Here is a 23,680-nt window from a genome sequence, read left to right on the forward strand (position 1 = left end):
TTTATGGAAAAGTCCTTTTCTGGACTTTTTATATATAGTATCATGTTATCTGCGAGCAGTGACAGTTTTATTTTCTGTCTGATTGCTGTGGCTAGGGCTTCAAGTACCATGTTGAGTAAAAGTGTCAAGAATGGGCATCTTTTTCTTGTTCTTGATCTTAGAAAAGTGCTTTCAGAGTTTCCCTGTTGAGTATGATGTTAGCTACATTTTTATCACATATGATCTTTATATATTTAGATGTATTCCCTCTATACCTACTATGTTGATAGCATTTTTTAATAATAAATGAATATTGAATTTTGTCAAAAGTCTTTTCTTTATCTATTGAGACGATCATGAGTTTTATTCTTCAATTTCTTAATGTGACGTGTCACAGTGATTGTTTTACGGATATTTAACCATCCATTAATCCCCAGGGTAAATCCACTTGATCATGTTGTATGATCCTTTTAATGTATTTTTGAATTCAGTATATTATAATTTTGCTTTTGTTATGCTGCTTTTAAAATTCTCTCTTTATCCTTTTTTTGTTGTTGTTGTTTTCCATTTTATTTATAATGTGTCTCAAAGTGGAACTCTTTGCAAAGATTGGTCATGACCCTGTATGGCTTCTGGTATCTGGATGTCTGTTTCCTTTCCCAGGCTAGGGACATTTTTAGCTATTATTTCTTCAAGTAAATTCTCTGCCCCTTTCTCTTTCTTCTTCTTATGGAACACCTATAATGCCACCATAGTACATGTCATGTTGTTCCAAAGGCCTCTTAAACTATCCCAATTTTTAAATATTACTTCTACTTTTATTCCCTTCAATTTGGGCTATTTGCACTACTGTGTTTTTCATTTTGCTGATTCATTCATCTGTATCATCTAACTTACTGTTGATTCCTTATAATGTATTTTTTATTTCAACTGTATTTTTCAGCTCTTTTTCTTCTTCTTTATGTTTTCTAACCGTTAGTTAAACTTTTCACTGTTGTACATTCTTCTCTCAAGTTTGTTGAGCATCTTTATGATCATCATTTGAACTCTTTATTGGGTAAATTGCTTTATCTCCACTTTGTTTAGTTTTTCTTCTGATGTTTTATCTTCTTCATTTGTGATATATTCCCCAAATCCTCATTTTGCCTAATTTTTCATGTTTTTTTCTATGTATTATGTAGATTGGTTACATTTCCTGTACTTGGGAAAGTGGCTTTACCTAGGAACTCTCCTAAAGGGCTCAGTAGCACATTATCCTCTGGTCACCAGAGCTGTATGCTCTAGGGGTGCCCCATATGTGAGTATGCCCTGAGCCTTTCTGTTGTGCCATGGCAAACTAATGTGTGAACACTGGCAGATGGTGCTTGCTCCCAGCCTGGTTGGCTATCAGCTCCTGTCTCTAGTGGTGGCTTTCAGCCAGCTGGTTGGTGAGGTTGGGTTCTAGGGTAGCTGGCTATAGCATGCAGTGGCCCAGGGCTCGTGCTGACCTGCTGGTGGGCAGGTCCAGATCCCAGGGCAGCTGGATGCAGAGCCTGGGGGCCAGGTCTGTTCCTGGCCTACTAGTGAAGTAGGCTGGTTCCTGGGGAAGCTGGCTGCATGGCCGGAGGAATCGTGGAGCTGGTGCTGACCTGCTGGTGGGCGGGTAACCCCCCTGGCACTAATAGGCTAGTGGGAGGATTCTAATGCACCAGCACCAATGTCCTCATGATTGAAGGACTCCCCCAAATGGCTGCTGCCAGGATTTAATATATCCTCAGAGGGATTCCCAGTTGGCTCCTGCCTTTCAAAGAAGCTCTCTGAAGTGTCTGAGTGAGGCTGCTTTTCATTTACTGCCTCTATGTTGAGACTCAGTGTACATATGATTTTTGTTTGCACCCTTTTACAGAGTCTCTGTTTCCTATAGGCCTCCCATTCGCCCATATGCAAGCCCCACTGGCTTTCAAAGTTGGATGTTCTGACGGCTTGTCTTCTTGTTGCAAGGCCCCCCAGGCTATGGAGCCCAGTATGGGGCTTGAATTGCTTAATGCTTGGAGAAAATCTCTGCAACTGTGATCTTTCTGTTTGTGGGTTGCCTGCTCAGGGGATATGAATCCTGACATACTGCATCTTCAACCCTCCTACCTATCTCATTGTGGTTACTTCATGCACCCTTTAGTTGTGGAAATCTTTTCTGTTAATCTTCATGTTGTGCTTATCAATAGTTGCTGTGTAAGTAGTTGTAATTTTGGTATGTCTGTAGGAGGAAGTGGAGAAGGCAATGGCACCCCACTCCAGTACTCTTGCCTGGAAAATCCCATGGACGGAGGAGCCTGGTAGGCTGCAGTCCATCGGGTCACTAAAAGTCGGACACAACTGAGCGACTTCCCTTTCACTTTTCACTTTCACGCATTGGAGAAGGAAATGGCAACCCACTCCAGTGTTCTTGCCTGGAGAATCCCAGGGATGGGGGAGCCTGGTGGGCTTCCATCTATGGGGTCGCAAAGAGTCGGACACGACTGAAGCAACTTAGCAGCAGCAGCAGCAGCATAGGAGGAAGTTAGCTCACCGTCTTCCTACTCCATCATCTTGGCCACATGTCCTCTGCATTACAATTTTTACAACCTGTTACATTTCTACAGTGTATTGCGATATAGAATATTTTGCTCATTTTTTTATTTTAAAATTCCATTCTTATAAGTCAAGTTATTGAAAAATTTTAATAATAAATCTAATGTTTAACCTTGAGATTGCTTGTATTCTGTAAAATTTTGGGCTAATGTACCCCATCAAGAAATGCAAGTATCTCTTATAAACTTGTGTCAGTATATACCATAGTGTCCTACACTCATGCCAGTTGTATTTAGTTATTTGGTTGCTAATTTTTCCCTTTGATTAAAAAATTTTTGCTTGAGACTTTTATCTTAAGCAGGTGTTGTATTTTTGTTTCTAGCTGACAGGCTGTCAAAACTAATGAAGAGAGGGATTTTTTTCCTATCCAAAACACAGACCTGGCCCTGTGCTTTCCATGAATGATTATTAAGTAAATACGTAAATGAATATTTTTCTGAGCTTCATTCTATACATGGAGACGGGAGAATCATTCAATGAAGTCCTTGTGCTATTTTGTAACAAAATATTTATGGATTTCTGCCTGAAAAATATTAGTACACCCCAAATTATCCTCCTTCTTAATTTTTGTATGAAACATATACAAGTAGAATATTTTCCATTGTCTGTAGGCTCTCAGAAACGTTTGAATTGTATTTGTGAGGATTTTCTATTAGTGAAAAAAGGGGCAGAATCCTTGGCTTGTGAACAATGACAGTCCTTCAACAGGTCCATCATTAATAGACTGCTGCTTCTTTCTTTCCTTTTATTTAATCTAATATGTCACATTTTCTAGTTAGGGTTGATAATAATGCTGCATTTGATTTGCTAAATTTTTGAGCATCATCTATTAACAGGATATGTAATGTGATTCAAGCTAGTATAATGAGCCAGACAAGTAAAAGAAAAAATGTCCTTCATTCTCTGCTTGGTTAATAAACATTTCTTTGCATTTTATTGTAAGATAGCTAGCAAAGGAAGTCAAAGTTTTTCTGTTTATTTAAGAGGAAAAAAAAACATCAGTGAAGTAACATTGGATGTTGGGTTTAATCAGGTCCAACTGGTACATTTGTACTGCTCAGAATTGGAATCATAAATAAGTAGAAAAATGAGAGCTGTGATGTTATGAGAGATACATGGTATATCCTTAACCATTTAGGTGTCCTTTTTCTTTTGAAATATTTTCCTACTCTGTGCCCAGTTCCCACATGTATGTCTAAAGAGACAGTCTCTACTTCATACTTACCAACCATTACCCATCTTCTAGAACAATAATCCCTAACTGTGGACCTGATACCATCAATGTCAACCAGCGTATCCTGGAAAAATATTAAAAATGCAAATTTTCAGGCCCTACTTCAGATCTACTGACTTGGAAACTCTGGGGGTCAGACCCAGCATCTCTTTTTATAAGCCTACCAGTTGATTCTGACACAGGCTCAAGTTTGAGAACTGTTGTTCTAGAAAGAGTGAAATATCATCTTTATTTTGGTGGTTAGATTCAAGTGGGTGAGCAGAGATCCAAATTCCTTTACTTTTCCAAATAAACATTTCATTTCTTTCACATGTGCTGAGTGTTTAGTTTAATTCAAGGATGAGTATGACTCGTGAGTGACTCTGGAAAGGCGTTTTTAAGATACAGAGAGGAAAGTCTATAGGAGAAACACATATTTTGCTTAATTTTTCTTAAAAAAAGTGGATCTTGTTATTGGAGTGGACACATCATTCTTCAAACTGGCATTAATTCAGTTAATATTCCTTCTTAATTTGTCGCCATCTCTATCATGTTAGCCATGAAATTAAAAGACAGTTACTTCTTGGAAGGAAAGTTATGACCAACCTAGACATCATATTAAAAAGCAGAGACATTACTTTGTCAACAAAGGTCCATCTAGTCAAGGCTGTGGTTTTTCCAGTGGTCAGGTATGGATGTGAAACTTGGACTATAAAGAAAGCTAAGCACTGAAGAATGATGCTTTTGAACTGTGGTGTTGGAGAAGACTCTTGAGAGTCCCTTGGACTGAAAGGAGATCCAACCAGTCCATCCTAAAGAAGATCAGTCCTGGGTGTTCACTGGAAGGACTGATGCTAAAGCTGAAACTCCAATACTTTGGCCACCTGATGCGAAGAGCTGACTCATCTGAAAAGACCCTGATTCTGGGAAAGATTAAGAGCAGGAGAAGGGGATGACAGAGGATGAGATGGTTGGATGGCATCACTGACTCAATCAATGGACATGGGTTTGGGTGGACTCCGGGAGTTGGTGATGGACAGGGAGGCCTGGCATGCTGCGGTTCATGGGGTTGCAAAGAGTCGGACACAAGTGAGCTACTGAACTGAACTGGACTATCATGTGACAACCAACTCTCCTTTCAGATCAGAATTATCCTGGCCTCCTGTTTTCTTTTACTTTGTAATTAAAAATCTTTTTTCCTATTATTTCATATTTAATTGCTATTAACACCTATCTCCAAGTGCAGGGGAAGGAGTTGTCATCTTTAGATTGTATTTGAAAGGAATATTAAAAAACAAAAAAATTTAATCCAAACCCTAATGGTTCATTCAGGTAAGGAAATGGTGTTCAAGAAAGTTAAGTGGCTTGCAAATTTAGGATGTTTGGTGGTTTAACAGAGAATGTTTACTGCTGTTTGTTGTTAGCAATTCTATATAGTTAGGGAAAAGGTTTTAGAGTTACTGACTAAGAAATATGTATTTTTTGGCATGAAGTCATTACTGATTTTATCTTTGCCTTTTTCTTATTGTCTCCTTTCTTATTAATAGACATGAATAATTGAAAGCTTCCTACAGAATTTATAGAAGTAATTACTTGCTCATTACAACAAGTAAATGTTGCCAAGTAGAAGGGAGATTCATTCCAGGACTTTTTTGTGAGTCAAAATGATTCTAGTTCTTGAAAATGAGAATGAACAATGGTCCATAGTACAATTCAAAGCATCAGTAGAGAGCTTAGTGCTTTTTTTCTTTGTTGTTGTTAATCACTTAAAATGTGTAATTAACTCTCAAATTAATCCCTGGAAAAATAAAGGAGCATCTGGTGAAGTGCATTGTTTTGAATTTTTTTACTTAAAAGTGGTTACTAAGTGAATGCTTGCTGGGCTAGAAAAAATTGTAACCTCAGCCTCTTTTTCTTCTCATTTTTAAAGTCAGTCAAATAATGCTCATTCTAAATAGAAGTAATAGCTCCATCTATAGTAACCCTGATCGCTCAGTTGGTAAAGAACCCACCTGCAATGCAGGAGACCCCGGTTTGATTCCTGGGTTGGGAAGATCCACTGGAGAAGGGATAGGGTACTCACTCCAATATTCTTGGGCTTTCCTGATGGCTCAGCTGATACAGAATCCACCTGCAATGTGGGAGACCTGGGTTTGGTCCCTGGGTTGGGAAGATCCCCTGGAGAAGGGAAAGGCTACCCACTCCAGTATTCTGGCCTGGAGAATTCCATGGACTCTGGACTTTGTGTCCATGGGGTTGCAAAGAGGTGGACACCCATGGGGTTGCAAAGAGTTGGACACAACTGAGAAACTTTCACTATCATGTAGTAACACTGATGATTTGAAGACTGTGTTCACTGAGCAGTGATAGCAACTTTCTGAGTTATAGTCTTGCCCTAGATTCAGAGAGATAGATCAGTAGTTATATACATCAAAAGCTTGTGATTCTAAAATACCTAGAAGATACTCAGTTATGTCATTAATTTGATATAAAAGTAATGGATGGAAAGCAGTTTTAATAATATAAGTTATCTGAGATGGTTGGTTCATTACCTAAGAGTTATTCCCCTGACCCCTGCTCACACACCCAATTTTATGTAGGCATTCATACTCACTCATGCTTTAGAGCAATACACAACATGCTCAAAAGGATCAGCATCACCTAGGAGCTTTTTGGAAAGGCAAACTCATGAATCTGCATTTTAATAAGCTCTCCAGATAACTCCAAGTGCATACTCAAGTTTGAGGACCACTGCTTTCTGGGTGGCTGATTATGTGTATTCCATTCTCCTTGCCAGTGATGGGCTAATCAAACACATGTAACCAAGTTCTGGCCGATTTGACCTAAAGAGATCTCCTTTATAGGGCTGCTGGGAACATTTCTCTGCTATTTGAAGGAAGCACAAGTAAGTGCAGGCCCATTTCGTTTGTATTTCAAGCTGGAGTATGAAATGTGATGCCTGAAACTGTTGCAGCCACCCTATGAAGGTCACAAAGATGGGACCAGATCTCAAGCCACTCTACCTCAGGGCCTCTCATTTTGTGAGATTTTAAAACAGACAAAAATAATCTGTTATTTTACTGCTTAAAGAATTTTCGTTCAGTTTTTTTTTTTTTTTTTTTTGCCTGTTTGTTTCTGGTGGCCAATAGCCAAGTGCACTTGAACACAGAAGTTATTTATGGCATTTTGCAAATAAATCTTATGGTTGATTTCAGTGTTGAGACTGAGGGTGAAACACTCAGCTCTTTTTTCAACTTCTGTTTTGAAAGTTCTTTTTCAAAGTGTTTAGTTCAGTTCAGTTCAGTCGCTCAGTTGTGTCCGACTCTTTGCGACCCCATGAATCGCAGCACGCCAGGCCTCCCTGTCCATCACCAACTCCCGGAGTTCACCCAAACTCATGTCCATGGAGTCGGTGATGCCATCCAGCCATCTCATCCTCTGACATCCCCTTCTCCTCCTGCCCCCAATCCCTCCCAGCCTCAGAGTCTTTTCCAATAAGTCAACTCTTCCCATGAAGTGGCCAAAGTATTGGAGTTTTAGCTTTAGCATCAGTCCTTCAAATAAACATCCAGAACTGATTTCCTTTAGGATGGACTGGTTGGATCTCCTTACAGTCCAAGGGACTCTCAAGAGTCTTCTCCAACACCATCAATTCTTTGGCGCTCAGTTTTCTTCACAGTCCAACTCTCACATCCATACATGACCACTGGAAAAACCATAGCCTTGACTAGATGGACCTTTGTTGGCAAAGTAACGTCTCTGCTTTTGAATATGCTATCTAGGTTGGTTATAACTTTCCTTCGAAGGAGTAAGAATCTTTTAATTGCATGGCTGCAATCACCATCTGCAGTGATTTTGGAGCCCAAAAAATGAAGTCTGACACTGTTTCCACTGTTTCCCCATCTATTTCCCATGAAGTGATGGGACCAGAAGCCATGATCTTCGTTTTCTGAATGTTGAGCTTTAAGCCAACTTTTTCACTCTCCTCTTTCACCTTCATCAAGAGACTTTTTAGTTCCTCTTCACTTTCTGCCATAAGGGTGGTGTCATCTGCATATCTGAGGTTATTGATATTTCTCCCGGCAATCTTGATTCCAGCTTGTGCTTCTTCCAGCCCAGCATTTCTCATGATGTACTCTGTGTATAAGTTAAATAAGCAGGGTGACAATATACAGCCTTGACATACTCCTTTTCCTATTTAGAACCAGTCTGTTATTCCATGTCTAGTTCTAACTGTGGCTTCCTGACCTGCATATAGGTTTCTCAAGAGGCAGGTCAGGTGGTCTGGTATTCCCATCTCTTTCAGAATTTTCCACAGTTTATTGTGATCCACACATTCAAAGTTTAGAAAAGTATAATTTTGATAAAGTTATGTTTCCCCCTTCTCCGCAATGTTAATTGGCACATAAATAGAAGCTCTTCTTCTGTCACTATTTCTTGGTAGGAACATCAATACAATCATTTAATTTGCCTTCTTTCTGGGCTTAAGACAGCATATAGGATAGAGGATGAAAATGTGAGCTGAATCCAAGACTGAAAAATCTTAATAGAATTCCTACCCCTTTTGTAGAGTTCTCTACCTACTTCTCTGATGAACTGCTTTCTTCTTCTTATTATTATTATTCTGTATGTTCAAATAACATTTAAGTAGTCAGTTTTTGAGCAATTGCTTTGTGAAATAATTTTGAAATATTTTGTAGAGTTGTAGAACATTCAAAAGCAGAGACATTACTTTGCCAACAAAGGTTCGTCTTGTCAAGGCTATGGTTTTTCCAGTGGTCATGTATGGATGTGAGAGTTGGACTGTGAAGAAGGCTGAGCGCCGAAGAATTGATGCTTTTGAACTGTGATGTTGGAGAAGACTCTTGAGAGTCCCTTGGACTGCAAGGAGATCCAACCAGTCCATTCTGAAGGAGATCAGCCCTGGGATTTCTTTGGAAGGAATGATGCTAAAGCTGAAACTCCAGTATTTTGGCTACCTCATGCGAAGAGTTGACTCATTGGAAAAGACCCTGATGCTGGGAGGGATTGGGGGCAGGAGGAGAAGGGGACGACAGAGGATGAGATGGCTGGATGGCATCACTGACTCGATGGATGTGAGTCTGAGTGAACTCCGGGAGTTGGTGATGGACAGGGAGGCCTGGCGTGCTGCGATTCATGGGGTTGCAAAGAGTCGGACACGACTGAGCAACTGAACTGATCTGAGAACACTCATATATACTTACATAAATGTATGTGTTTTATAATTTAAATTTTTTGATATAGTGAAATCATTTCTGACCTTTTAGTAACATATCTCTCTATATTTCCATTTGAAGCTACAAATTTGTTTATCCTTATATATTTATGAAATATGTTAAATTTTTGCAGAGAAAAGTCTCTAAAACTATGTTTCTACATGCAGATGTATATACCTAGATACATGTTAGTACCACAGTTGGCAGGCTACCTTGTTCAAGTATTTACTTCTATTTAAATTTAATTGATAAAATAGTATGGAAATTATTTTTAAATGGCTATTTGATCTTTACTACTCTACCTAGTTTAATACTGTACCATAATGCACATGGGGCTTCCCAGTGGCATCAGTGGTAAAGAACTCGCCTCCCAATGCAAGAGACTTAAAAGTGTGGGTTCGATCTTTGAGTTGGGAAGATCCCACGGGGGAGGGCATGGCAACCCACTCCAGTACTCTTGCTGGGAAAATCCCATGGACAAAGGAGCCTGGCAGGCTACAGTCCGTAGGGTTTCAAAGAGTTGGAGATGGCTGAAGTCGGACTTAGCATACATGTGTAGTACACTTAGTAGGCACTCAGGAAATATTTCTGGAGAGGAGGAAAGAAGGAAGAAAGGAAATAAAAATGGAAGGAAGAAAGGGAAGTGATAAGGAAAAAGAATGAAAAGAAAGGAGGGCAGTGAACAATAGAATGGCAATATGTTGGATTTAATCATATGCTTAGAATTCTGCAAGGTTGGTTTCTGTAGTTAGACAATGCTGTCACCAAGAGAAAAAAAAAAATCAACTCAGGGTTGCTAAAAAAGAATGAGCAATTTGAAAAGAAGACATAATTATGGCCAACAGTTATGGGCTGTTTTTTTGTACCAGGCACTTTCCTAAGCTCTGTGGTAGGTGTATGGGGAGCTGGGGGTAGGAGGGTGTAAACTCATTTAATCCTCACAATAGCTTTGTGAGGTGGATACTATTATTTATCATTTCTATTTTTCAGATGCTGAGATTGAGGCGATAAAATGTTGACTAAGTTTCTCAAGATAGGAAGCTACAATAGCAGATCTGTGATTTTTATCCAAACAGTTTTGCTCTAGAGCCTAGTTTGAACCTCCTGCTATACATACTACCCCAATAAGTACAAATGGTTGAAACCTCAGATTTTAGCAATTTTGAGAGAAAGCACAAAATTTGAAAACTTTTTTCTTGGTGAGACAGCATTGTCTCCTGGCCCTTGACTTGGGTTTTCAAAACTCCAGGTTCTAGCTGTTGTTCTGCCCTTTGCTGCCTGAAGGCCAGTTTTGGAGTCATTTACCCCACTTATGTCTCCTCTTCTCTCTCTCTGCACATTGAAAATAAGAGCATTTTTCCTTTGTTAGAGGGCAACTGTGAGATAATGTCTGAAATTCATGTTCCGAAGAGGAACTGAGATCTATGTAGTTAAGGGGAATTAATATATGCCTTTCCCTTTATAAATTAAATGGGGGGTGTGTGTATGTGTGTAAAATTCTCTGTCAACCTAGGCTGTTTCCATGCCAGCTCACAGTGCAGAGAACCCTCTATACTCAGAGCAGTAAATATGTATGCATCTATTATATTCTAAACACCTACTGTGTGTCTAAATTAGTTTTGAAAAATAAGATGATTGCTTTATTCTTTTTGCAGCTGGCATGAGAACTTTTCTTAAATAGAGAATTGACTTGGTTGAGAATGCATGCTTGGAATAGAAGCTGAAGGCTGAGTGTGGGGGAAGAAGCTGATGTTCAGGAGAGCCAAGGAGAAACCCATGACTTTTCTGCAGAAAATAGGAAGGATGAAGTCAGTGTGTGTGTGTGCGTGCACACACACATACGCACATGCATACATGCATCAGAAGTATTTGGATGAGGGAGAAGGAGGGACAGAAACCTAGAGCAGCCTTCTCCATGTTATCTTCTCAAATACTGAGTGAATTCTAGAAAACCTTGAATTGATGTGAGTAGCATTCTTATGTCGGAGAAGGCAATGGCACCCCACTCAAGTACTCTTAACTGGAGAATCCCAGGGACGGGGGAGCCTGGTGGGCTGCCGTTTAGGGGTCGCACAGAGTCGGACACGACTGAAGTGACTTAGCAGCAGCAGCAGCAGCAGCATTCTTATGTAGAGCTATGTAATTGATCTTGAGCTCACTATATGCAGACACAGAATGATGGCCCTCTGTCTGTATAAATCTGAGCCAGGAAGAGATTAGCCGATATCCCAGAACAGCATAAAACTTCCTCATGTCATTCATTGGAAGGTCAGAGAAATTCTACATTAAACTCCAAGGACATAGCATTCCACCTGACATCTAGATTGTGGTTCATGAAGCAAAACGGCAAGACCATGACTCAAATATTTAAGATCCCAAGAAACATTTTCCACCTAATATCTTTGTTTTTGTTGTTGTGTTTAGTCACTAACTCATGTCCGACTATTTGCGACCCCATGGACTGCAGCAATCCAAGCTCCTCTGTCCTTCAATATCTCCTGGAGTTTACTCGGATTCATGTCCTTTCAATCGGTGATGCTGTCCAACCATCTCATCCTCTGCTGCCTCCTTCTCCTTTTGCCTTCGATCTTTCCCAGCGTCAGTGTCTTTACCAATGAGTCAGCCCTTTGCATCAGGTGGCCAAAGTAATGGAATTTCAGGTTTAGCATCAGTCCCTTCCAGTGAATATTCAGGGTTCATTTCCTTTAAAGTTGAATGGTTTGATCTCCTTGTAGTCCAGTGGGCTTTCAAGAGTCTTCTCCAGCACCACAGTTCAAAAGCATCAATTCTTCCATGCTCAGCCTTCTTTATGGTCCAAATCTAACATCTGTACAGACTGCTGGAAAAACCATAGCTTTGACTATATGGACCTTTGTCAGCAAAGTGATGTCCCTGCTTTTTAATACATTGTTTGTCATAGCTTTCCTTCCAAGGAGCAAGCATCTTTTAATTTCATGGCTGCAGTCACCATCTGCAGTGATTTTGGAGCTTAAGTAAACTTAAAAAAATGTCTTGGGGAAAGGCAAACCCTTTATTCTCTTTCTGAGTGTGGGGAACTCTCCCCTTCAGCTCTCCTCACCTTTAGCTTCCCGCTATGATTTCTGGTTCCTTTTTTGATTCCTCTTTTCTTTTTTTCCCCTTCTTTTGTCCTACCCAGTTGCAAGGGGATTTTTCTCATTCTTCTGGGTATTTGAAGTCTTCCTTCCACTAATGTTCAGTAGGAGCTCTGAGAGAATTGTTCCATTTGTGATGTGTTGTTGATGTACTTGTGAGAAGCAATGAATTCCACATCCTCTAATGCTGCCTCCTTGACTCCTCCTATAGTTGTGTTTTGGATGTCTTTTGGGGGATAGGTGATCTCAGTATTTTCTCTTACTCTGCCACCTTGGTTGATCTCCTACAGCCTAATTTTTTACATACATAAGTACATCATGAAATGATTAACGTAATCAGTTTAGTAAGCATCTATCTCATAGGTACAAAATTAAAGACAAAGCAAAAACTTTTCCTTTTGATGAGAGCTCTTCAGTTCAGTTCAGTTCAGTTGCTCAGTTGTGTCCGACTCTTTGCGACCCCATGAATCGCAGCACTCCAGGCCTCCCTGTCCATCACCAACTCCCGGAGTTCACTCAGACTCACATCCATCGAGTCAGTGATGCCATTCAGCCATCTCATCCTCTGTCGTCCCCTTCTCCTCCTGCCCCCAGTCCCTCCCAGCATCAGAGTCTTTTTCAGTGAGTCAAGTCTTCACATGAGATGGCCAAAGTACTGGAGTTTCAGCTTTAGCATCATTCCTTCCAAAGAAATCCCGGGGCTGATCTTCAGAATGGACTGGTTGGATCTCCTTGCAGTCCAAGGGACTCTCAAGAGTCTTCTCCAACACCACAGTTCAAAAGCATCAATTTTTCGGCGCTCAGCCTTCTTCACAGTCCAACTCTCACATCCATACATGACCACAGGAAAAACCATAGCCTTGACTAGACGGACCTTTGTTGGCAAAGTAATGTCTCTGCTTTTGAATATGCTATCTAGGTTGGTCATAACTTTCCTTCCAAGGAGTAAGCGTCTTTTAATTTCATGGCTGCAGTCACCATCTGCAGTGATTTTGGAGCCCCCAAAAATAAAGTCTGATGCTGTTTCCGCTGTTTCCCCATCTATTTCCCAGGTTGTAAAATTACCCTGGAATACTGTTAATTCATGATACACAACATAGTGATTCGATATTACTTTGTATTTCAAAATAATCACCATGAAAAGTCTAGTTACATGTCACTGTGCAAAAATATTATATAGTTATTGATTGTGTGTCCCCCACTGTGCATTTCATGCTCCTGACTCATTTATTTTGCAACTAGATGTTTGTACCTCTTAATTTCCTCACCTATTTCTTTTTCCCTCTACTCTCTTCCACCTATATGTTCTCTGTATCTATAATTCTGCTTCTGATTTATTGTTTGTTTATTTGCTTTGTTTTTAAAATTCCACATTTACATGAAATTATACCTGACATCCGTGCTTTAACTGTAAAATAATAGACACAGATGTTCTAGGAGGAAGTAAGGCAAACTATTTTTTTTTATCATGAAATTGTTGAGTATTGTTGTCAGGAAGAAGGCAGCTAGGAGTTCTGAATTCCTTGGCATGAGAATTTTGTTTTCAAGGGGGAAAAAATCAAAGTATGGGTGATATAAAAGAAATGTTTATTGGATGAGAAGTTATATATTTCATGTCTAGTTTTGGACCTAATTTGTATAGGAATTTTGTATTAGCTTGATTATTACGTATCCTAGTTTCTCTTTTAAGAGTAGAGTTGAGTGAATGAAGAGCTGCACTAAACTCGGTGTAGAGAGCTTTTTTTGGTAGACATATCAGTTATTAAGAGGTGATTTTTGCCAAATCCCCATCTCCAACCTTCTACATATAAAGGGTGAATCAGAAAAGTCACATGGAATTTTCCCTTATTTATAGCTAACTGTTCAGTAGGTTGGAAACATTAATATGTCTGTTCAAATGCTTTTGAAAAAACAAAACCCATTTTTGCCTTCTAATGCCTGAATTGGTAGCACTACGACAGATAAAAGAGGAATTTTTTCCCCTTTTGATTTCTACAATTTGCTTATCGATCTCAGAAGAATTCTAAGAAACTGAACTTTAAAAATCATTTTATGAAATAAGTAAACCAAGGAATTCATGTAGAGAAGATCAACATCAGCAGCAGCGAAAACCAATTTAAAACTTTGAAAAACATGAAATATAAGGCAGATAGCCGAATCATCATATTTTTATTTTTAGAGTGTGCCTCTGAAGTAGGTAAACCTTCATCATTAGCATGAGTATGCTTTTGTCCATTTAAAGTGCTTTTGATTTACCTTCAGGTTATAATCCTTAATTTTTTTCCAAAATGGGAGCCACAGACAGAGTATTAATTCTTACACTAAGCAGGTTGGATTAACCTAGGCTAAACAGTAATCATATATCTGGTGGTGGTGATCATAAGACATTGTTTTGATCATTCTTGTTACAGCAATAATGAAATCATTCCCGTAGCCCTTCTACCCACACTTAATCTAAAGCCCTCATTTTTTTCTCAGTGGAAACAGAACATAGCTAGTGCTCGTGACTCCACAAATAACATGCCATGCACTGACAGGTCTCGTCTGGAACAGAACTCTCAACCAGGATTTTCTGAGAATATTAAACCCTAATTGCCTGAGGGTTCCATTTTATGTAAAAAGTTAACTGCTCTACTATCAGAATGCCACTGCCCCACTACCAACTTTGAGAGAATTCAGAAAATAATCACTAATATCATATTTTGAAGGGCTTAATTTTCTTACGGAATCGCTATTGGGAAAGGAGCCTGGGCAGAATATTACTTCCTCTGCCATTGTCTTTTGCAGTTTTGTGAAGGAACGAATAGTCCAACCTAGGAGAACCTATGTATCAATGAAACCACTGGATAAACTTTTTTTTATAGTCCTTAAAAAGGATCTCACATTTCTGACTCCTGAGCCCTGACAAGAATGTTCAGATTCTAGGTCTCCAGGCTTATAGATGGGCAAAGAACTGCCTGGTGCTTCCAGGCAGGGAAAAAACACAACATATGGTGAAAACAGAGTTGGACATGACTGAGGCGACTTAGCAGCAGCAGCAGCAACAGTGAGCACAGATCTTGTCTTGTCTACCTAACTCAGAAAGTTTGCCATATTTTTCTACTTGATCAATGCTGCAAGTACACTTGTCTCTTAAATTTCGTTCTCAGTGCACCTTCCTTTCTGGTCTTAAAAATCTCTTGACAGTTTTCTGTATCTGAAGTCTTCTTGCTAGTGATGAGACTTAGGGAAATTAACCTCATATTTACAGCTCTAGCTGGTCTGCTGGTTTTTCAAGTAGTCATGTATGGATGGGAGAGTTGGAGCATAAAGAAAGCTGAGCACTGATGAATTGATACTCTTAAACTGTGGTGTTGGAGAGAATTCTTGAGAGTCCCTTTGACTGCAAGGAGATCCAACCAGTCAATGCTAAAGGAAATCAATGCTGAATATTCATTGGAAAGACTGATGCTGAAGCTGAAGCTCTATTTCAATACTTTGGCTCCCTGATACGAAGAGCCAACTCAGTAGAAAAGACCCTGATGTTGGGAAAGATTGAAAGCACGAAGAGAAGGCAATTACAGAGGACAAGATGGTTGGATGGCATCACTGACTCAAAGATAATACTGGAAGTATTATGGTTTAAGGTCTTTCATTTAAATCTTTAATTCATTTTGAGTTTATTTTTGTGCTTGGTGTGAGAGCGTAGTTCAGTTTGATTCTTTTGCATGTAACTGTCTAGTTTCCCCAACAGTGGCCTTGTTGAAGAGGTTGTCTCTTCCTCACCATATATCCTTGCATCCTTCCCCATAGATTAATTCCCCTATGATTGTGGTCTAGTCTCTGTGCTCTCTCTTTTGTTCCAGTGATCTATGTGACTTGTTTCGTCCCAGCACCATACTGTTTTGACGCCTGTAGTTTTGTGGTACAGTTTGAAATTAGGAAACGTGATACCTTCAGTTTTGTTCTTCTTTCTAAAGCTTATTTTGGCTTTTGTGGGTCTTCTGTGTTTCCATACAAATGTTAGAATTATTTGTTCTAGTTCTGTGAAAAATACAGTGTGTATTTTGATAGAGCTTGCATTGAAGCTGTAGATTAATTTGGGTAGTATGGTATTTTAGCAGTATTCGTTCTTCCAATCCAAGACCGTGTTATATCTTTCCATCTGTTTATGTTTTCATTTCCTTCATCAGCATCTTACAGTTTTCCATGTTCAGGTCTTTTACCTCCTTAGATTTATCCCTATATGTTTTGTATTTTGCTGCAATTGTAAATGGGATAGTTTTCTTAATTTCTCTCTCTGATAGTTTGTTGTAAATTGGTAGAAATGCAATAGACTTCTATATATTGATTTTAAATCTTGCATCTTTGCCCAGTTCATTGATGAGTTCTAATTTTTTTTTCAGTGACATCTTTAGGATTTTCTGGGTAATCTGTCACTTGAAAATAACAGTTTTACTTCTTTTCCAGTTGGAATTCCTCTTTTTTCTTGATTGCTGTGTCTAGGACTTCTAATACTATGGTGAATAAAAGTAGTGAGAGTTGGCATCCTTTTCCTGTTTGTGATCTTACAGGAAAGAAGTTCTTTTCATCCTTGAATATGATGTTGGCTGTGGGTTTGTCATTGTTATTGTTGTCCAGTCACCCAGTCATGTCTGACTCTTTCTGACCCCATGGAATGCAACACACCAGGCCTCTCTGTCCCTCACCATCTCCCGAAGTTTGCCCAAGTTCATGTCCATCACATTGGAGATGCCATCCAGCCATCTCATCCTCTGATGCACTCTTCTCCTTCTGCCCTCAATCTCTCCCAGCATCAGGGACATTCTAATGAGTCAGCTCTTTGCATCAGATAACAAAATACTGGAGCTTCAACTTCAGCATCAGTCCTTCCAATGAGTATTCAGGGTTAATTTCCCTTAAGATTGACATGTTTTGATCTCCTTGCTGTCCAAAGGACTCTCAGGAGTCTTCTCCAGCACCATAGTTTGAAGGCATCAATTCTTCAACCCTCTGCCTTCTTTACCATCCAGCTCTCACAACCACATGTGACCACTTATGTGGGTTTGTCATATATGGTCTTTATTTGTTTCTGTTATACTCACTTTGTTGAGTTTTATTTTAAATCATATATAGATATTTAATTTTGTCAAATGCTTCTTTCTGTATCTGTTGAGATGTTCATATAATTTTTATTCTTTAATTTGTTAGTGTACTGTATCACATTAATTTACAGATATTGCACCACTGTTGATTCAGTTCAGTTCAATACAGTTGCTCAGTTCAGTTCAGTTCAGTTCAGTCACTCAGTTGTGTTCGACTCTTTGTGACCCCATGAATCGCAGCACACCAGGCCTCCCTGTCCATCACCAACTCCCAGAGTTCACTCAGACTCACGTCCATCGAGTCAGTGATGCCATTCAGCCATCTCATCCTCTGTTGTCCCCTTCTCCTCCTGCCCCCAATCCCTCCCAGCATCAGAGTCTTTTCCAATGAGTCAACTCTTCGCATGAGGTGCACAAAGTACTGGAGTTTCAGCTTTAGCATCATTCCTTCCAAAGAAATCCCAGGGCTGATCTCCTTCAGAATGGACTGGTTGGATCTCCTTGCAGTCCAAGGGACTCTCAATAGTCTTCTCCAACACCACAGTCCAAAAGCATCAATTCTTCGGTGCTCAGCCTTCTTCACAGTCCAACTCTCACATCCATACATGACCACAGGAAAAACCATAGCCTTGACTAGACGGACCTTTGTTGGCAAAGTAAATGTCTCTGCTTTTGAATATGCTATCTAGGTTGGTCATAACTTTCCTTCCAAGGAGTAAGCGTCTTTTAATTTCGTGGCTGCAGCCCTCCTCCTGCTCCAGCCGCCGCGGCCGCCGCTTCCCGGCTGAGTCCGAGCGGCCCCGGGGGCCCCTGGTGCTTCCAGCTGTGCGGCCCCCTGCCTGTCCCGCCCGGCTGCTGCCCGCGTCCACCCCGCCACGATGGCGACGCGCTTGTGCCGGGAGAAGGCGCAGAAGCTGAACGAGCAGCACCAGCTCATCCTGTCCAAGCTGTTGAGGGAGGAGGACAACAAATACTGTGCCGACTGCAAGGCCAAAGGTCCTCGATGGGATTCCTGGAATATTGGTGTGTTTATTTGCATCAGATGTGCTGGCATCCATAGGAATCTTGGGGTTCATATATCCAGGGTCAAGTCAGTCAATGTAGACCAATGGACACCAGAACAGATCCAGTGCATGCAAGATATGGGAAATACTAAAGCAAGACTACTATATGAAGCCAATCTTCCAGAGAACTTTCGAAGACCACAGACAGATCAAGCAGTAGAATTTTTCATCAGAGATAAATACGAAAAGAAGAAATACTACGACAAAAATGCTATAGCTATTACAAATAAAGAAAAGGAAAAAAAAAAAAAAGGAAGAGAAAAAGAAAGAAAAGGAGCCAGAAAAGCCTACAAAACCTCTTACAACTGAAAAGCTGCAGAAGAAAGAAGACCAGCAATTGAAACCTAAAAAAAGTACCAGCCCTAAAAAAGCTGCAGAGCCCACTGTTGATCTTTTAGGACTTGATGGGCCTGCCCAGGCGCCGGTGACCAATGGGAGTGCAGTTGTGGGGCCAGCCCTGAACGATGACCTGGACATCTTTGGACAGATGATCTCTAACCCCTTACCTGCAACTGTCATGCCCCCGGCTCAGGGAACGTCCTCTGCACCAGCAGCTGCCACTCTGTCTGCAGTGACATCTGGGGATCTGGATCTGTTTACTGAGCAAGCTGCAAAGTCAGAAGAGGTGGCCAAGAAGCAGCTCTCCAAAGACTCCATCTTGTCTCTGTATGGCGCTGGGGCCATCCAGCAGCAGGGTGCTCCTGGTGTGTTTATGGGACCCACGAATCTACCATTTACCTCACAAGCACCGGCTGCGTTTCCAGGCTTCCCGTCCATGAGCGTGCCTGTGCCCGCGGTGCCCAGCCTGGTGGGCAGCTCACTGGGGCCGAGCGCGGGCATGATGGTGGGCGTGCTGGTGCCCAGTGGTTTCATGGGCAGCGCACAGACTGCTGTGATGCCGCTGGTGCAGGGCGTGGTCGGGCCCCCAGGGATGGTCGCTCACTTGGGCGCAGCCCAGGGGAAATTTGGCCTGCAGCCAACTCCGCAGAGTCCGTGGAACCTCCCCCAGGTGAACCAGCAGATGGCTGGCCTGAGCCTGGGTGGCGCGGCCTCGGCGGCGGGCTTCGGGCAGCCACCCAGCACCTCGGCGGGGGCTGCGGGCTGGTCCGGGGGCTCGTCGGGGCAGACGCTCAGCACGCAGCTGTGGAAGTGAGCCCCCGCCGGCATTCCTGCTCAGACACGCCCGGTTCCCCTGTCCATTCATGTACATACATGTTTTTTTCTTTTCCCCCATTTGTTCATATTAAGAGTTACCTGATTGACCGTGTTGGTCTGTACTGATTGAATTTGCTGTGGTGAAAAGCAGGTTGAGAAACTGTTCGAGGGCAGCTTTGCTCACAATTCCCAGAATTTTGCAGACACAGTCTCTGGGAAGCTGCTCAGTCAACGTGCATAATCAGTTTCCCTCTTGATGAAATTATAGCTCTCATGTTTGCATATAAGGGAAGTAGTTATCATGTTAGTAATACCTCTAACAGTATGAGCCCCACCCCCAGATTAGCCAGTAATCCTGTAGGAAGGTACTGTATGATCAAATGTTTAATCATATAAATAGAATGAATGTCAGTGTATCACCGAGCACTGTTTTTTAGTGTATCCAGACTCTTTTATGTCACATTCACCTCACTGTGCTGTTGTTATGATGTGCTTAACAGGGAACGTGGTTAGTGAAAGGAAGATAAACCTGGATGTTATGACACGACTTAGTTTAACACATGTTTGAAGAAGTCAGATTTTCCTGCCTTCCTTGGAATTGGGGTCTTTTCCTATGTGTACACAGTGCTAGCAAGAGGCCTTTCTCCGCACTGGATCCAAACAGGGTAACTGAACAAGCCACTTGTCCTTGAGGTGTGTCCAGGTTTATGACAGTGATTGTGTTTACATTTTATGGTGCCTAGTACTGACAGATGTCATATCCCTGTATTAAACAGATGAATCCATAAAAAAAAAAAAAAAAAATTCGTGGCTGCAGTCACCATCTGCAGTGATTTTGGAGCCTAAAAAAATGAAGTCTGACACTGTTTCCACTGTTTCCCCATCTATTTCCCATGAAGTGATGGGACCGGATGCCATGATCTTCATTTTCTGAATGTTGAGCTTTAAGACAACTTTTTCACTCTCCACTTTCACTTTCATCAAGAGGATTTTTAGTTCCTCTTCACTTTCTGCCATAAGGGTGGTGTCATCTGCATATCTGAGGTTATTGATATTTCTCCCAGCAATCTTGATTCCAGCTTGTGTTTCTTCCAGTCCAGTGTTTCTCATGATGTACTCTGCATATAAGTTAAACAAGAGGGTGACAATATACAGCCTTGACGTACTCCTTTTCCTATTTGGAACCAGTCTGTTGTTCCATGTCCAGTTCTAACTGTTGCTTCCTGACCTGCATACAGATTTCTCAAGAGGCAGATCAGTCATGTTCAACTCTTTGTGACCCCGTGGACAACAGTACATTTTGCTTCCCTGTCCATCACCAACTCCTGGCACTTGCTCAAACTTATGTCCATCGAGTCAGTGATGCCATCCAACCATCTCATCCTCTGTCATCCCCTTCTCCTCCTGCCTTCAATCTTTCCCAGCATCAGGGTCTTTGCCAATGAGTTGTTTCTTCGCATCAGGTGGCCAGAGTATTGGAGCTTCAGCTTCAGCATCAGTCCTCCCAATGAATATTCAGGACTGATTTCCTATAGGACTGACTGGTTCAATCTCCTTTCAGTCCAAGGGACTCTCAAAAGTCTTCTCCAACACCACAGTTCAAAAGTATCAATTCTTGGGCGCTCAGCTTTCTTTATGGTCCAACTCTCATATCCATACATGACTACTGGAAAAACCACAGCTTTGACGATATGTAACTTTGTTGGTCGGAGAAAGCAATGTCTCTGCTTTTTTAATATGCTATCTAGGTTTGTCATAGCTTTTCTTTCAAAGAGCAAGCATCTTTTAATTTTGTGGCTGCAGTCACCATCTGCAGTGATTTTGGAGTCCCTGAATATAAAGTCTGTTACTGTTTCCATTGTTTCCCCATCTGTTTGCCAAGAAGTGATGAGATGGGATGCTATGATCTTTGTTTTTTGAATGTTGAGTTTTAAGCCAGCTTTTTCACTCTCCTCTTTCACTTCCATCAAGAGACTCTTTAGTTCTTCTTCGCTTTTTGCCATAAGGGTAGTGTCATCTGCATATCTGAGGTTATTGATATTTCTCCTAGCAATATTGATTCCAGCTTGCCTTTCATCTAGCCCAGTATTTCATATGATGTACTCTGCATATAAGATAAATAAACAGCATGACAATATACAGCCTTGATGTACTCCTTTCCCAATTTGGAACCAGTCCATTGTTCCATGTCCGGTTCTAACTGTTGCTTCTTGACCTGCGTATGGATTTCTCAGGAGGCAGATAAGGTTGTCTGGTATTTCCATCTCTTGAATTTTCCACACTTTGTTGTGATCCACACAGTCAAAGGCTTTGGCATAGTCAATACAGCAGAAGTAGATGTTTTTCTGAAATTCTCTTGTTTTTTATATGATCCAACAGATGTTTGAAATTTGATCTCTGGTTCCTCTGCCTTTTCTAAATTCAGCTTGAGCATCTGTAAGTTCTTGGTTCGCATACTGTTGAAGCCTGGCTTGGAGAATTTTGAGCATTACTTTGCTAGAGCATGAGATGAGTGCAATTGCTTGGTAGTTGGAACATTCTTTAGCATTGCCTTTCTTTGGGGAATACAGATAGATAGGTAGATAAATAGATGTATATATACATGTCTTATTTGAAAGGTAGGACATCTGAGTCTTTAAAGGTATTAAATTAAATTAAAGGTATGACATCTGAGGCCTTAAATTAAATCATCTCAAAGGGTTTTATCATTTATTAGAGTTACTTTTTTTAGTCTCTTCCTATCTAGCTTGCTCTTTAGTTTGTCTGCTCTTATTTTCTAATCTTATAATGAGAATGCTGGTAATCAAGCATGTTAAAACCTGCTTATTTTAAAAATAGACTCTGAGTGAATGCTTAAATGAGTTTAGAATGATTTTTTATTATATGTGGCCTTTGTGACTGATCTTAGCTTTTAAAAACTAGATTGAATTTATCTTTGTTTTGTCGTTTTGTTTGCTCTTTCTATTTCATGATAAATTTCGTGCATAGATCATATCTGAATTAATATAAAAACAGATGAATTCATTTTGATCATCACATTTTCAATCTGGAATACAAATCCTGTTTTTACATGAATTTTTAAACTTTTTCCTCCTGTGGAAATTATGGCTCAAAAAATGGAAGATTTTAAAATACAACCACATAGGTTACTCTTAATTCCCACACTCATAACCTTGGTCCTTTGAAATTCAACAGACTGAGAGGCAGACCTTAATTCCACAGCCAAGACCAGAGGTGATGATTGTCACATGCTGGGGAGCTGAATTGATTAAAGTGAGAGTCAGAGAGGCTTCCATGTCCATCATAGGTGGCCAGGTTTAAACTAGTAAGCTGATCATACAGAGGTTTACAGGCTGATATTAGGTAAAGCAGAGCAGCTTATTTGTCACTTCTGAACATTGTGTCAGATGAATGAAGGACAAACAACAACAAAATAAAAGTCATAAAAATGGATCTTTTTTCATGATTCTGTAATTCGATGAAATATATTTACTACATGTGAAGAATTGAATATGTTGGGGTGTTTGGGGGGTCTGATCTTAGAAAAAAGACTTCCTTTCCTATCTGAATTCAGAACCCATTGAAACTCACAACCAGAAAGTAAAGCAGTTAGAGATCACAGTAGCACCTTGATTGCTGACAAAGCTATTATATTGAAGAGTATTTGTGAACACGGGAGACTTAATCCTAAAGCCTAGTACCTAACTGACTAGTCACCCACTGGGCTGGGCCTCTCTAAATCAGCAGATTTGGATAGGGGCTTCCCCACAGGAAAGCGATGGGCCCAATAGGCCAATTTCTCTTTACCAATCCTCTACCTAAGTCAGCCCAGATCCCCAGAGTGGAGTTAATTGGGGAACAGAGAGAGGCAAGAGAATTCAGCTAATGGTGCTGCTTTCACATGGAAAAGGGACATAAGGAGTGGAAAATATACATCGCTAAGTATCAGGGGTGTTTATAGACATCTGAAGTCCAATATTTGTTGTCTGCCCATGTATGGTGCTTTGTATATGCTAGCTTGTTTAGTAAATTACCCCTTTTGCCCCAACCCAATCCTACAAATATTGTGAAAGAGTAATTATAAATATCATTATATGCATTTTATACATGAGAAAATGAAGCCTTAGAGAACTTACTTAGCTTGTTCAGAGAGTCATAAATGATGATAAGATCTTATATCCATTCTTCCCACATCTCAGTTTTTCATGTTAATAAACCTGAAAATACT

At 40.6% G+C, this 23,680-nt stretch overlaps 2 protein-coding genes across 2 annotated transcripts in view; both read left to right on the forward strand.

Annotated features, from left to right (window-relative positions):
• The window catches only part of RGS7 (regulator of G protein signaling 7), a 480,171-nt gene that overhangs the window by 243,671 nt on the left and 212,820 nt on the right, over window positions 1–23,680 (forward strand). The window lies entirely within an intron of this gene.
• LOC129652984 (stromal membrane-associated protein 1-like) lies at window positions 18,081–19,622 on the forward strand. Its single transcript, XM_055582177.1, is given in 2 exon segments — window positions 18,081–18,537; window positions 18,539–19,622. Coding segments are annotated over 2 exon segments (1,338 nt in total). The 5' UTR covers window positions 18,081–18,111; the 3' UTR covers window positions 19,451–19,622.

This window comes from Bubalus kerabau, chromosome 5 (genome assembly GCF_029407905.1).
Source record: "Bubalus kerabau isolate K-KA32 ecotype Philippines breed swamp buffalo chromosome 5, PCC_UOA_SB_1v2, whole genome shotgun sequence".
NCBI classification, from domain to species: domain Eukaryota; kingdom Metazoa; phylum Chordata; class Mammalia; order Artiodactyla; family Bovidae; genus Bubalus; species Bubalus kerabau.